At 43.3% G+C, this 15,514-nt stretch overlaps 1 protein-coding gene across 1 annotated transcript in view; it reads right to left on the bottom strand.

Annotated features, from left to right (window-relative positions):
* The window catches only part of LOC118003458 (collagen alpha-4(VI) chain-like), an 89,652-nt gene extending 74,962 nt beyond the window's left edge, over positions 1–14,690 (bottom strand). The window contains exons 1-5 of the mRNA XM_034994543.1: positions 14,615–14,690; positions 10,703–11,305; positions 7,922–8,509; positions 6,617–7,222; positions 2,202–2,831 (exon numbers count right to left, since the gene is read on the bottom strand). Of these exons, the coding sequence (XP_034850434.1) occupies positions 2,202–2,831; positions 6,617–7,222; positions 7,922–8,509; positions 10,703–11,305; positions 14,615–14,690 (2,503 nt within the window). The remainder of the gene's footprint in view (positions 1–2,201; positions 2,832–6,616; positions 7,223–7,921; positions 8,510–10,702; positions 11,306–14,614) is intronic.
* Positions 14,691–15,514: the final 824 nt, after the last annotated feature.

Below are 15,514 nucleotides of genomic sequence, written 5' to 3'. Positions count from 1 at the left end.
TTTTACAGCCTGGAGGCTGCTATGCATCCATATCTATTACATACACAAAGTGCTTAGCAGAGTATCTGACACATAGCTGATGAGTAATAAATGGTAGATATTAGGATCTAATGGTCATCCAGGACAGATTTCTGGTAAAATTGCCCCAACTTCCATTTACCTTTAACCACTCTAGATTTGGGACTGATTTTCCTGATTCCAGGTTTCATTTTAGCTGCCATGCAGTCTGGGAATGAAATCAACTCTCAGCCCTTATACAAGTCTGTGAATTAGAAGAAGAGAAAAGGAGGCTTCTCTCCTTCTTCCCTACAGATTATAGGGAGGGTGTGCACAAGGAAATGAAATTCATATTTAATGATTTTGTTTCTCATTCTCAGAAAAGAGAAAGGGATAAAAAAATACAGGCCAAAGCGAAAGATGGGAATTTATTTAGATATTTTAAATCTTTAGACCTCAGCACAAGTAATGAAGAAATTACAAGATTATTTAATGATTGTTTAAAAAAAAGGCTCAGTGATTTTCCCCTGAAGATATAATCACAGCCTTGAATTTTAAGTTAATTATCTACATTTCAAGTAGTCAACTTCTATTATCCTGATTTGAATCTTAGAAATATTAGCATGGGTGGACAAAAATAGACAAATGAACAGACAGACACAAAGACACTTAACGATAGCCAGTAAGTAGAAAATTAGGGATTTAAAATTCAGACAGTTTGACTCCAAGGTGCATATACTTAACTGCTATATTTTCTCTGGTGTTTTTTTGAAACTGCATACACAGTAGGAGCTCTTCTAACCAACTTCCTCTTAAACGGCTCACCAGATAATTGACTTCCTCCCTTCACATCAGTAACACATGAGGGATGCTCCCACAATACGCCGAGCGCCCTCCCCCCTGGGAGCCCCCAAGGGTAACACAACACAGTTCTGCTTCACTCAGTGGAAGATGTGAACATTAATAAAGGGAAACATCTCTAAAATGAGACCAGAGAGCAAAAAGGGGAACTCCAACGCCCTACCACTTGTCCATTTCAGGCCCCAACAGAAGAATCCTCAGCAGGAAAGAATCAATTATAGCCCCAATATGAAAAACATGAATAATGCATCTCCTACAAGAAATCAACCGCCCCAGCAACTCAGCCTCAGAAACTGCCACCACTCTGCGCTCTTGCATTTTTCTTGTGCTCAGCCTATTTATGGAAGTTTTGTTACTACAATTACACAACAAATCGAATATTGTACAAATCAATAGGATATGAGTGTGAATAAAAGAGGTTTATTATGTCTATGAAAACCAGGTTAACTGCTTAGAAAAGACCCAATAAAAGCAAATTGTTTTAAAGGAAGTTGTTGGTATGCCAGACAGCGCTACGAACACTGAATTTTTGAGACCATAAAAATCAGGATTCTATACTCAGATTGTTTCAAAAGTGGCTAGCTTTTCTTCCCACTTTAAAGAAACTGAAACTAGAAATTATAGAAACTATACTATTGGATGTGTGATGAAGAAAACATACAGAACTCCAATCAGCAGGGCTCATATTCAAAGAAGCCTTGGCTCTACATAAAAGACTGGTAAATTAATGTTCATTTATATTTTAAGTTAAATTTTTTTTAATTTCAAGAATGTTCTTATCTTTTTAGAAATAATTTTCTACTTCAAGGAGCTTAAGATATAGTAAATCCATACCTCGATCCCTAAGGCTTCTACTGTAAATTATATATATTTTCATCAAACTGATAAAAAGGGGGCACCTGGGTGGCTCAGTGGGTTAAGTGTCTGCCTTTGGCTCAGGTCATGATCTCAGGGTCCTGGGATTGAGCCCCACATCGGGCTCCCTGCTCAGTGGGGAGTCTGCTTCTCCCTCTGCCTGCCCTTCCCCCTGCTTGTGCTCTCTCTCTCTGTCAAATGAATAAATCCTTTTAAAGATAAAAAAATCTCAAAAAATTTTAAAAACTAATAAAAGGGATGAAGGCTAAGATAGGAAGAGGGAGGAATGTTCACTTTTTACTTCACATTCTTTTGCACTGTTCGGAATCAAAACAAAATAATGATTTTATAAGTTTTGTGTTCTTGTTTTTTAATAAACTGACTCCAAAATCTTTCCTAGGATAAGGAGTAGAGGAGGCAGGTATATGGAACAAGCAGAGTAAAGATTAAAAAAAAAAAAAAGATGAAATTTGGAAAAGATCTCCTACCTTCTTGTGGAGCCTGGCCCATCCCAGAAATGGAAACACCTTTGTCCACAGTCTCAGGGCAGAGTTGGTTCTTAATCTTGTTTCCCACAACAGAGAGTTGCAGAAAGGATTCCAGCGAGATGACATGCTTCCAAGGAGGATATGATGCTATATTCTCCAGGTCCTTACTCTCTGAGGCAAGGTGGGTGCCCACCGCATAGATGGTAACCCCTGCCCTGCGGAGGAGGGAAGCTGGCTTGGACAACTGGTCCTGAGAGAAGCCTTCCGTGATGACCACGGCCAGCTGCTGCACACCATGTTTGAACCGGCTGCCCCTCTCCTCAATGAAAACTTCGTTCCTTAGGAAATCCAAAGCAGCTCCAGTCTTGGTCCTTCCACTTCTTCTCCGGTAGGTTATTTTGTCCAAATACTCTAAGATTTTGGCTGGGTTCTGAAATGCATCCAGGGAAAACTCCAGTCGTGGTTCCTCACTGTAAAAGACCAAGCCAATTCTCACACCATCTGGACGAACGTTTAGAGAGCTGACAGTGGTCTTTAAGAAGCTGACGACCTGTTGGAAATTTGATTGCCTGTCCCAGCTGAATTCCTCAATGAGAAAGACCAAATCAGTTGGGATAGCCGTCGGACATGCTATAAACAAAAACAGAAAGCAAGGCTTTAGCATGAGAACAGAGTAATAAAGACAATACTCATTTGGTACTATGCTATATTTTTATGTTGTATTATGCTACATTTTTATATACTATAATAATATATGTAGTATTACAAACTCTAATAAATATGTCATACTAACTTATATTAATGAGTTTTAGAATTTAGTGGAAGCCTTTATGACCGGTATTTGGCATGATGGTCAGAGAACACAGGTTTCGTACTTATCACAGAATTTTTCACTGGGAAGAGTATTCACATCACTTGCAAAATACGTAAATATATGCATATCCGCAAGAAAGTGCTTTAAGATCATTTTTTCAATTCGTCAAAGTCCATTAGAAGCATCTGAGCCAGTCTTGACTAGTTTTTTTTCTTCATTTTTCTAGTTTCAGGAAACACTAAGTCAAATTCTCTATGATAGGCCTAAAACCTCCTTCATTTAATAATTTTTCCTCTCCGTACAGATGCAAATAAGAAATTGTGACTATTAACTTGTGCATCTTTCTCTGATAACTCTCATGTCACTTCAACAGAGGCAACATGAAACATTTCAAGTGCCTATGAAAAATCTTTGTCCACAAATTGGGCTAACTGGCTTTTTCATTCTGCTATAAAGAACCTTCACTTGAACCTGCCTCAAATGGGAGAATGGAGCTGTACCTGCCTAAACTCCCTTCCAAGAGGAGTGGAGACGCCTTCCTCCAAATTTAAGACAGTGCCTAATGCAGGGAAACCCACTGTGTCCACATACCAAAAAGGTCCAGATCTGTTTTGACATATGAAAACAGAAATCTCCCTAGCACAGAGCCAAAATCACACATGCAGAAGGCTGAAGCCAAGGTATAGACAGCGGAGTCCTGTTAAACAAAGTTTAGAGAGGCAACAGAATCACCTTCTGACTTATCTTTGGCCTCTCGAGGTCCTGTAATTTCCCTTTTTTATAAAGAACCAAAAACAATCCTAGATTTAAAAAGAGTGTTGCCCCTGATTTTGCCAAGTCGAAAACACTTTCTAGAGAAACTCCAAGCATCTTTGACTTCTCCCTTCCTTCACCTGTTGGTACCAAGTGTTATTACAGTTGACCCTTGATCAACATGGGTTTGCCCTGTGCTGGTCCTCTTACACGTGTGGGCTTTCTTTTTAAGAGTTGGCACCAAAAGCCACAAGGCATTTATTTACAACTGCCCGCCCAAGTCTCTACAGATACAATCAAAGGTGCCTACTAGCCTCTGAGTACGAGGGAGGCCCTCGGAGGCCGTCAGCAGCCCCCAGGGCCCTGGGACTAGACAGGGCTGCAGATTGCCCTGTGTGTCCGTGGGGTGGTCAGGTAAAGTGCCAGGGCTGGGGCAGGAGGCTGGGCTGAAGCAGAGGAACATGCGCAGAAGGCAGGGACGACACTGTGCAGGAAGCCCTGAGCCCCTGGTATACCCATACCCTCCCACTTGGTTCTTCACTCACCAGGGTCTCAGACAGACCCTTTTCCATGGTGGTGCCCCTGCCCCTCCACCTTCCGGAGGCCAGTGCACTCATGGAGGGCCACAGCTGCCCATGGCCACAGGCTAGAGCTACACCTCCAGCCAGATGGGGCAGGTATACTACACCTCAAGGCTACTGCCACCAGCCACGGGCCCACCTGGCAGCTGCCTCTACCAACTAGAAACCACCAGGCTGTAGAACATCGCCATTCCCATGCCAAGCCTACCCTGTGCAGCCATGGCTCAGCCTGCCTATATGCAGATTTGTTCAATAGATATATGTACAGTACTATAAATTTATTTTCTCATCCTTATGATTTTCTTAATAACATTTTCTCTTCTCTGGCTTACTTTATTAAAGAATACAGTATATGATACATATAACACATAAAAATGTGTTAATCCACTCTTTCGGTTATCTGTAAGCATCTGGTCAACGGTAGGCTATTAGTAGTTAAGTTTTGGGGAAGTCAAAATTTACATGGAGATTTTCAGCTGTGGGGGTAGGGTAAGGGCCCCTAACCCCTGAGTTGTTCAAGGCTCAACTATATTCTCCTTTCAAGTTGTCTTCAAGATTCATTCCCTTTCCTCATCATCAGAGCCACCATTGGTCTAGACCCAGGTGGCTCCTCCATATGTGGATAGATGACAGCTCAGCCTTACAGTCTTTCTGAGTCTGAGGTGTCATGTGGAATTCAGCCTGCCCCCTGAAGCCTTCCTTAAAGACCATTTTGGTCATGTCATTTTTCCTGCTTAAAAGCCTATAGTTACCTCCCAGGGACTTTGAGACCCTTGGGGTCCATTCTACCTCATCAATCTCATCTCTCACTACCTCCAAACCCTCCCCCCTCCTCCAATCGGCTCCATTTTTCTCACTTTCTTCCACATTCATCCAGCCCATTCCCACTTCCACACCCTCACTGAAGCTCTTCCCCTTACCAAGAGTAGGCTCTTCTCTTCTCCCTGTATATTAAGACCATACCCATTATTGAGGGACCAACACAATTCCTCCAGGTCAGATTCTCCATTACCTCCCCTCCCCTTCTATTCTACTTCTACTTAATGTAATGTCCATAAGGGGCTTCTTAGTTTCTTATTATCCCTGCTTGGACTTTCCTCATCTTGTCTCACATGTGTTTGTCTCTTCTGACTATAAAATTCCAAGGACTTTCAAGCTTTACATGTTGAGAGGTCTGGGCAGAGTTATGATAGTTCAGAGAAAGGAGGGATTTATCCCTTCTGTTGTGAGGATCAGCCAGAAGCTCTGCCAAGAGGAAAACTTAACTGAAGGATAAAGTTTTGTCTGTGGGCATTCCAGGCTGCTGGTACGGTGTATTCAAGGGCAGAGACAGTGGTGGGAAAGTATGACAGTTATATAGCAAATGGTGAGCAGTTCAGCTTGGCTAATGGTTAGAATGTATAAAGGGACTTAGCAGGAGATGAGGTCCAATGGTTCTCATCCCCAGGGGACATTTTGAAATATATGGCAGCGTTTTGAATTGTCATTGGAGATGCTACTGGCAGGGACCAGGAATGTTAGACCTCTGACAATGCACACTACAATCCTACACTATGAATGCCTCACTCAAAATGTTAATAGCACCTCCCTTGAGCATTTTGAACACCAGCTTCTCTGGTGAGAAGCCTGAATGCTCCTTCTCCTAGAAAAGGCATGTGGTAACTCGAGTTATTGTTCAGAGATATTAACTCCCTATATCTCACTTCTATGGGGGAAACATACTTTCTTACGATGACATGACTATATGACTTGCTTGACCAATGGGATGTTAGCAGATGATGAAGCAGAGGTCTTAAAAGTGCTTATGTAATTAGGTTTTCTCTCTTGCACCTCTGCAGTTACCATGGGAATAATGTGTCCAGACTAGCCTAACAATCCCAGGAGGAAGATGAGAGCTATGGAGCAGAACCAAATGTAGATCAACCAACCCTCAGCCAAATCTCAAATCTGTGAACAAGCTCAGGCAAGCTCAGGAAAGCCATTCAGTTGAGGCCAACAAAGATCAGCTGATCCCCAGCAGATCAGCGAAAATAAATGATTCTTCTCAGCCACTGACTTTCTGGATGGCTTCTTATGCAGGCTCACTGTGACCACAGTTAACTGATATAGGGTGTATGCCCAAGGAAGCCCCATGCCTCCTCCTCTTCCCCCTGCACTGGTGCTGGTATTGCAGTACTGAGGAATCCAGAATGCCCCCCTTCTCTGCTCTTTCCCCCAGAGTTTCTGAGACCTCCCAGCGGCTCACACATGTAGGGACCAAACCTTACCTACTACAGGCTCCTTCTCAGACGCAGTCCCGAACCCGAGCTGCCCGGTCCCTTGGATCACCACAGCCACATCCTGCATCAACTGTCTGACTCCATCTTGTCCTTGCATCTCATATACAAGGGGTGGGGTTGCCATCCCCTCCAGTTCTCTCCTGTCAAAGTCCTGTACACCCACAGACATGACTTTCACACCTTTTTCCCTCAAAGTCTGTGCGGCATCCCAGACCTCATCCTCAGATTTGCCTGAGGTCATGACCACTGCATATTGCGGAACACCCTGGAGAAACCGGCTTCCTGCTGCCTCCTGGAAGAAAGTCTGATGAAGATATCGCAGAGCTTTGCCCGTCCTCCTGGAGCCACCCTGGAGCAAAAAGTGGTCACGGACATGGGCAATCATCTCATCCCGGGTCTGGTAGGTATTGAGCAAAAATTCGATGTGGCCTTGATCACCATACTGAGCCAGCCCAATCTGGTACTTGTCCCTGCCAACATCCAGCAGGTCAATCACTCTGGAGATGAAATTCTGCATCCACTGGAAACTGGCATGTGATGTGCCCTGTGAGGTGTCGGCAAGAAAGACCACATCTGCATAAGCTTGGGTGAATTCTGGAATTGAAGAGAGGAGGAAGAAGGAAAAGACATAGAGGAGAAAGTAAATCAAATCAAGATGTCATGAAAACTGAATACAAGGATGCAGGGAATATAAGAGGGACAGGTACTATAATTATGTAACAATGTGCATATTATTCTTCCACCTCCTCTGTGTAAACCAATCACAAGACTCTCTCCCTCTTCCACCCTGCTGTCTTTGTTGTCTGCTTTATTAGACTAAAGCACCTCTCACCTGTTCTTCTTCCACCAATGGAAGAGGCAAGGGAAATGGATATATGTGGAGCAGTTATTTTGTGCTAGCAGTTTTTATACACATTATTTGATTTAATCCCCATAAGCCATCCTACTAGGCAAGTGTTATTATCTTCACTGTACAGATGAGAGCATTGAAATGAAGAAGTAAAGCTGCTTGTCCACTCTCACCTAACTAGAAAGTGGCACAGGCAGGACAAGAACATAGGTCTTCTGGGCTTCCTCTGAACAACATGGCAGGATGTCCTTCTCTACCCATGAGAACTGCATTCATTCTTCAACCCCCAGCTCCAATGTTCCTTCACCTAGGAAGTCCCCCCAGGTTCTCCAGAGATGGCAGCCAGCTCCTTCTCCTGCCCTTCCACTATACTCAGTGCATCCCGGCTCATACCGTAATTAGGTGTCCTGGTTGGAATGTTGGGTTTTGATGCCGCTTCTTACCTTTTATCTTACCCTCCACTGCTGAGCACAGAGTCTGAAGAATGCCTCCTGAGAAATCCTGAAGGGTGTTGAAGTTTTCGATGTTGAAGAGATACTTCTCAAATGGCTCACTGGCTATTTTTTGCAATTCCTGGACATCTTGGACATTGACCCCTACCACATAAACAACCACTCCATCTTCTTTTAACTTGTTAGCTGCCTCCTGAACTTCATCATTTGACTCCCCATCTGTCACCAGGATAACTATCTGAGGAACCCTGTCCTTGGCCCGGCTGCCAGCTGCCTCAGTCAAGTAGTGCCTCCTGATAAACTCCAGGGCACTCCCTGTGTTTGTGTCTCCTGTACGGTAGGGAAGATTCTGGATCTTCTCCAGGACCACACTCTTCAGAGGGTGCTGGTTCAGCTGAAAGGCTGGGTAGATGTTGTCATTATACTGAGCAAGTCCCACTCGGACCTGGTCACTGCTGATGTCAAGCCCCAAGATGACAGAGTAAAGGAAGTTCTTCACTTTTTGGAAGTTCTGGGGTCCGATGCTGGTTGAGCTGTCTACTAGGAAGACAATGTCTGCTAAGACTGCCTCTCTGCAAGCTGCAAGAAAGAGGACAAAAGTCATGGAGTCTGTGAGTCTTCACTCAAAATGCGTAGAACCAATGGGGCTGGATGGTGTACAGAAAGGAGAGCAGGGCCAGTCAGACTAGACTCTGTGGTCCTCAGATACCCTAAATGACAGTGCTCAGAGAAGTGACAACATTTTTTGTGCTTTTCCTTCCCTCAACTCCATCATCTCCTGAGGCTTCTGTCTTGTTCTACTGATACATGTAATCTTGGAACATACTTGGACAATCCCTTGAATCTCATGAAGAAGAAAACCCCTTCTATAAATGTAGTAGCATGCTGAGAAAGGAGTTGTCCTCTTTCCGGTGGTAATAAACTTCATCTCTACAAGAGTACTGGTACCAACAGGTCAGAAAACTGGAATACATCCTGCATTCCATTATACACATCATTATGGCTCCACCACTTAGGAGCCCTGTGACCTATGTATCACCTACCTTTCTGAGACTTGGCTTTCTTCTCTGCAGCACTGAAACTTTTATACCAGCCCTCACACTCTCACAGAGTTGTTTGGAGGATAAAATAAGATAATCTATTAGAGCAGACATTATTTGTGCTCTGCCGAAGTCCTTTTGAATTCTTTGTTACCATTTCTGTACATTGTATGTTGGAGGACTTCCCTTCAGCTACTGGAGCTGCTTTGCCTACAATATATGAAAGCCTAGCTGAAGCATAATTTATATTCCTGAGCTCTCCTGTAGGATCAAGCTAAAAGTACCCTCTGGAACTTTTGCCTGAGATCACATTTTTCCTTTCTTTTCTCTACTCTCTGTCCTGCACCCCCCACATCCTTACCAACCCTTTGGGAGCTCTTCCATAATAAATAATGTATATCCAAATCCTTGCCTCAGGCTCTGCTTCTGGGGAACACAATCGATGACACTTGTCCTATTGGAATGCATCTGGTCTTAAGATCCTGGCATCAAATCCTAGCTCTGCCATCCAGTTATATTACCTTTGGCCTCAGTTTCCTCACTTGAAAAATGCAAATAATAATAACACCAATTGCCTTACATATCTATGTAAAAGTAAATACTAATTGCCTTGTGTACCATACACATCCCTAGGGGTCTAACAAAGAATCGCCTTATGTATGTATCTATCAGTCAGTTGGGCAATGTAAATAGGTTTGGCAAACTATATAGTACCAAGCAAATGGTAGTTAGTGTTACTAAGTATATAAAACCTTTTTGTAAACCCTGAAGTGATACACAAAAGCAAGGTATATAATTTGGTTGTACAAACGCAACACTGACACCATACACTTGCAGCATCAAATGGGTGAAAAGTTTTAGCACCTCTTCCAATTTACCTGCCTTCTGTAGAAATGCCACAATAATGAATAAGTAATGAAGGCTCTATCCGCTTATGCATTTTGATGAAAACCACTAGCAAGCTTCTCTTCCTCTGCTCAAAGGTCTTTGCTTTCTCATAGAATTAAGTAATTAACTCATAAAGGATTTCGGCAAGTCTCTGCCCCGTCACCACTGACAGACGTACAAAGCTAATGAGTTAGATCATCACAGGTAATGATCATAATGCTATCACCTCTGATGGGCTGAGCACTGCGATAAGCACCTGACTTGCATAATTTTATTTAATGATTTCAACAACTCTCTGAGGCAGGTACTACCATCCTAGGAAGAAAACTTAGATGCAGAGAGATAAAGTAACTTGTTCAAATTGACACAGTTAAAAAGTGGAGAAGTGGGATTTGAACCCAGACCGTACTTTCCCCTAAATTCATGCTCATAACCAATACTTTATACCAGCACACTGGCAATAAACTAAGCAATAAGCAAGCTTCCTGGAAGATCTGTTGCCCCTCTCCCCTCCTCGACCCCCCATCCAGGCAACATGGATAAGTTCAATCTAGGAAGAATATCATTCTCGGAACAAATATTCTTCCTCCAAAAATGGACTTCCACTACCTCTGCATATAGAACCAGCATATGGCCCATGATATTTATTTAAAAAGATGGTAAGTCTCTGGTCAATGATTGGAGAGGAGCATAGAGTACAGATAGTTTAGTGAGACTGTAATATTAAAATTCAACATGCATACATATGGAAAATAAGGAGGACAGTGGGAGAGATGAAGAAGAGATAAAGCTTTGAGCTCTGTGATTTCTAGATCAGAAACAAGAAGGGGCAAGTCTTCTGTACCTGGAAAGACGTTGTCAACAGGCTGAACTGCCTTTGCCAAAGTGTCACAGAGCTGTTGCCGCAGCTTCTGAGCAAGACTGCCCAGATCAGAGAAGTTGGGAACAAAAGAGGCGAACTTCTCCTCAGGACTGCTCGCAATCTCCTTGAGCTCGGCCAACACTGCATCTTTGACACCAACGGTATAAAGCCGGACGCCCGCCCTCCTGAGGGCCTCGGCGGCTTCCTGCGCACCGTCCTCAGCTGGGCTGCTGATGATCACCAGGGCCGTCTGAGGCACGCCCTGGCTTGCCCGACTCCCTGCTGCTGCCTGGAAGTGCTGATCTAGAAGGAACCGCAGGGCCAGGCCCAACCTGTGGCCCCCAGGCCGAAACTGAAACCTCAGAATGTGTTTCAACACATCGACTTTGCGGGGGTAGGTGGAAAGTAGGAATTCGGAATGGGGCATGTCGCCGTACTGAGCCAGCCCCACGCGGATGGTCTCTTTGCTGACATTGAAGCTGTTTACCATGATGTACAAGAAGTTCCGCATGCTGCGGGTATGTTGGGCGTTGATGTTGGCGTCCACTAGAAACACGACATCTCCCACAGACGCTTCCCTGCAGACTGGGGAAGAGAGTCAATTCAAGATAGAACAGCACAAAATTGACAGCTTCTGGCAGTGACTCTATCTCTCCCCATTCGTTGCCTTCACAGCCTGCAGATCGGCCTGCACAGCTCTGTGACAACAGCTAATATGCATCTTCCTTTGCTTCCTCATGGCCACCGTCTACCCTTGTTCACCCGCCACTCTCTGTTTCATTCTAACAGACATCTGACCCCTTCAGTGAGATCCCTGACCACGGCCCTCCACCCATCCCTTAAACTTAATGAAAGAAAATATTTTCAACCAGTAGAGGATGCTTTTGGTGCCCCGCCTAGATCTTTGCTGGCTGGCACACCTGCTTCAAGGGCTACAGTTAACTGCTCCCCTCTGACACTTGGTCTAGAGACCTGTCCATGCTGAAGGGAGCAGAGCAGCCACATCTGGAGACACCTGGAAAGTTATACCACCTGGGTGGCCAATGGTCAATCATATGGGCTTACAAGCACCTGGCCCCCTTGCCTTACTGAAACAACTCATGGTGCCATTTATGTTCCAGCATCTTCCATGGCTCAGGCCAAGGCTGGATGGTACCTGAGGCTACATCCTTGCTTGGCTTCTTCACCCCCAGCCTGTCTCACTTCTCTTATTCCCTTACAGGTCTGTCCTAAAGAGTACTCCCTCACAATAACACATTCACCAAATCCCTGTCCCAGGATCTGCATCTAGAGAAGCTGACCTAAGACCTCTGCTTTCCAGCTTTGACCTCTGGCACTCCCTAGCTACCACCAGACCCTTTTGGTTTTATCTCGTGGCATTACCATAAGCGTGGCTCCCATTTGGCTCCTTTGGCTCCCTGAACTCAAGCCTGCACTGTACAACTACTTCCAAACCCAATTCCAACCCCGGAAACACAACCCCAACAGTGGCCAGAGCGAGTGGTGCTCCAGCTGGGCCCACCCTGGTCTCCAGCATGGAAGGGATCAGAAGCCAGCTGACTGCAGGACTTGAGCCAATAGTTCATCTTTCTGCTTCTCAGATTGCATCTCTCTACTATAAGGGCTTGACCAGATGACCTGGTCTCTTCCAACTCAAACATTGCATTTCTGTGACAAGAAGTAAATACACGAATTAAATACTGTGCTCGTGCGGACCAAAAAAAAAAGGGAAGAGGTGATTATGATCTCTCTGTTTGTCAGTAACCATCATGACATTTCCCCCACACTTCGCAATGTGATTGTCCGTGCTGATGGTAGGAGAACCCGTGAATCAGTGATGAGAGAGAGGAGAAACAAAAGCAGAAACCAGCTGAAGAGAATGTTAGTTTCAAGTGGCTCAGCAACCAGGGAATGAGTATCCCACGCTGGTTAAATACATTTTGCTTTTGGTCTTGTGCCAGGAGAGTTAAAATACTGGCTGGGGCTGGCCCCACACTCACTCTCCCCGCTCCATTTTGCTCTCCGTGGTCCAAGCTCCATGTGGCTCCTACATGCTAGTCCATCCACTGAGTTTCTTTCCCTTTCTCTCTCTTTTCTTTTTTTCTAATAAATTCCCATAGAATCATGTTCTTTTATCTTGGTTTGTAATGTAACATTCATCAATGTGCTTATTCAACTCATGGCGATCTCCCCAACTAGACAGTGGGCTCCATGCAAACAGACACTGTATCTTTCATTTGTTTGTCCATCACTCAGGTGTCTAGCATAGAGTAGTCACCCAAAAAAATATTTAAGGAAGGAAGTACTCGGGAATGAGAGAAGGAGAGAGGGAGGGACAAAGGAAGAAGATATCACAAGAATGGAAATATTGAACATTAATGAAACCAAATAAGGGAATCAGAACATTTTAGAGCTAGAAAGAATCCTATGAGATAATGTAATACAATACCATAGCCACGAGGCACATGTGGTGATTGAGTACTTGGAATGTAGCTAGCACAAATGAGAAAATAAATTTAAAATTTTACTGAATTTTAATTTAAATAGTCACATGCGACTAGTGGCCACTGTATTGAAAAATGCAAGTATAGAAGAATGTAAACCAAATTTACCCATCTTGCAGATAAGGGAAATAAGACCTAGAAAGCAAAGTAACTCACGTAAATCAGTTCGAACAGCCAGTATTAGAAACCAGGTCTCCTGACATCCAGTTCATACTCTGGACTGCCATAATGAAGATTAAATTAAAAATCCATATTATAGGAAGGCAAAAACCTTGTAAGAGTTTAGGCAGAGAAGTGCTGATGAAGGGTGGTATGCTCTAGGGACATTGAATCACTTCTAGGTTCCAGAGTCCCACTTCTCAGGAGTTTGCCTAATATTGATCATAAAGCCGAGTGGAATGATTATTGAAAAGGCAGATAATAAATGAGCTCATGGCCCTTTAAGCTTTACTTCCCTTTGGTGCTCCAGAATGCAATCCTGTTGAGAGGAAAGAATTCAGTGAGTGCTCCAGGGATGGCTGCCTGGTTTGTCCCCTTAACATCTCTTTCAGAAGAAATCAAACACAGACTTGAGAGTGTTTCCGTGATCTTTCCGAACAGGAGAAAACTCACAGCTGTGGAACAGTTTTCCAGGCAAATAAGTATGGGTTCCATGATGTGCACCTCCAGAGATGTATTACCTTTTCATACATTGTTACTTTTCTTAACCCCTCCACCAGCCCTTTGTCATTTTAGAAGGTGTTCGAAACATGAAAAGACTGACTGTCACAGCTTCTGTTCACAAGAGCAGGGAGTCAGAGCTGGAGGGAAAATTTAGAGAGCTTCATGGGGGTTTTTTTCCCAACAAATAACAGTGTATGTAATTATATATAAATATTTAAACCTCAATACTGTCTCAGTGGGGCTTCGAGCTACTCAAACAATCTTCTCTTCATGAGACTTTCAGCATGAAAAGTCACAACAATCTGTTAAAATGACTGCAAAAAAAATTCCAGAGGTGTCACTGGCGTTTAGCGAAGCTATCCATCTCATGATGACAATTACCTCACAGAACAGCTCTGCTAAAGGAGACAAAGCAAAATGCGGAGTCAAGAGAGCAGGCCGATGTTTACAAAAGCATTTGAGAGCCTGGTAATACATTCAGAAGTATAGCATTTTTTAATAGCTATTTTATTTATTTATTTATTTATTTTTGTCATTTGAGGTTAAGCTTTGAAAAAAATCAAGTGCCCGCTGTTCACTAAAAGCTTCTAGATTCTAAGCTCTCCTGAAAAGAAGCATTTCCCTTCCATTAATTATGAAGCTTCTGTACTATTTTCTTTTAAGATTGTCACTACCATAGGTCCCTGGCAAGGTCATCATTTTTGGCTTAGAGAATCCGATGCATTACCAATTCTCTGTGACTTGATGAAGCCAAAACTAGCTGCAAGAATGATGAACTCCCAAAACGCCTTCCAAGTCTCCATTCTGGATATGGACCTAGGGGAAAAAAAGAAACCTCATAATTAAAATTCTGTCTTCATACATTTTAAATGAGTGCATCATATCATATGTTAATTATATCTCAAAAAGTTGATTTAAAAAAATATATAGAACCATGTCTTTCCCCAGACCAACAGAAACTTGATACAAAATTAAGGGCTTATTGCTACATTGTTTCAATTATTCAGGGAAGATGGTCTTGGCTAACCCAACTCAGGAAGAGTTTTGTAAACACCCAGAGTGTATACCTCAGACTTCACTGTTTAAAATTGTCCAGATAGGACTATAAAAGGATAAAGCATATGGGGCATGGGTAGAATTTCTGTTTCACACACTGAATTCGTTTGGTGGAACATAAACATTTCTGGATGATTTTGCTTGTATTTTTATACAAGCATTGGATGACCTTATAAATATTTGTGGCATGCAGAAATATTCAAATATCTCAGGAGCACATCTGCCTGATAAAATGAGGATAGCCTGAAAATATTTTATATGTTCCCAGAAGAAGCCAAATATCAGACTTCCCTCCCCCTAAACTTGGATTCATTCCTGAAGGCCTCCATGAAAATTATCCAGTCCCAATTCCATTTCTGTTTTTTTGACTCTAAAGAAGTCCATGTGTTTAAAAATAAGAAAATCATGACATTCACATTGAATGAGATTTCAACTGGAACAGGGAACACCTCCTCTTTATCTTCTTAGCCAGCCATCCTCAGCATCCTCAGGGGGTTAAAAGTAAGGATTCTTGATAGACTGTCTGAATTTGAATCCCAGACCCACTACTTAATAGTTGATCTTGGGCAAG

This window comes from Mirounga leonina, unplaced genomic scaffold (assembly GCF_011800145.1).
Source record: "Mirounga leonina isolate KUSES-001 unplaced genomic scaffold, KU_Mleo_1.0 Mir_115, whole genome shotgun sequence".
NCBI classification, from domain to species: domain Eukaryota; kingdom Metazoa; phylum Chordata; class Mammalia; order Carnivora; family Phocidae; genus Mirounga; species Mirounga leonina.
Note: the sequence above shows the minus strand (reverse complement) of the source record. Positions and strands in the feature narration are given on the sequence as shown.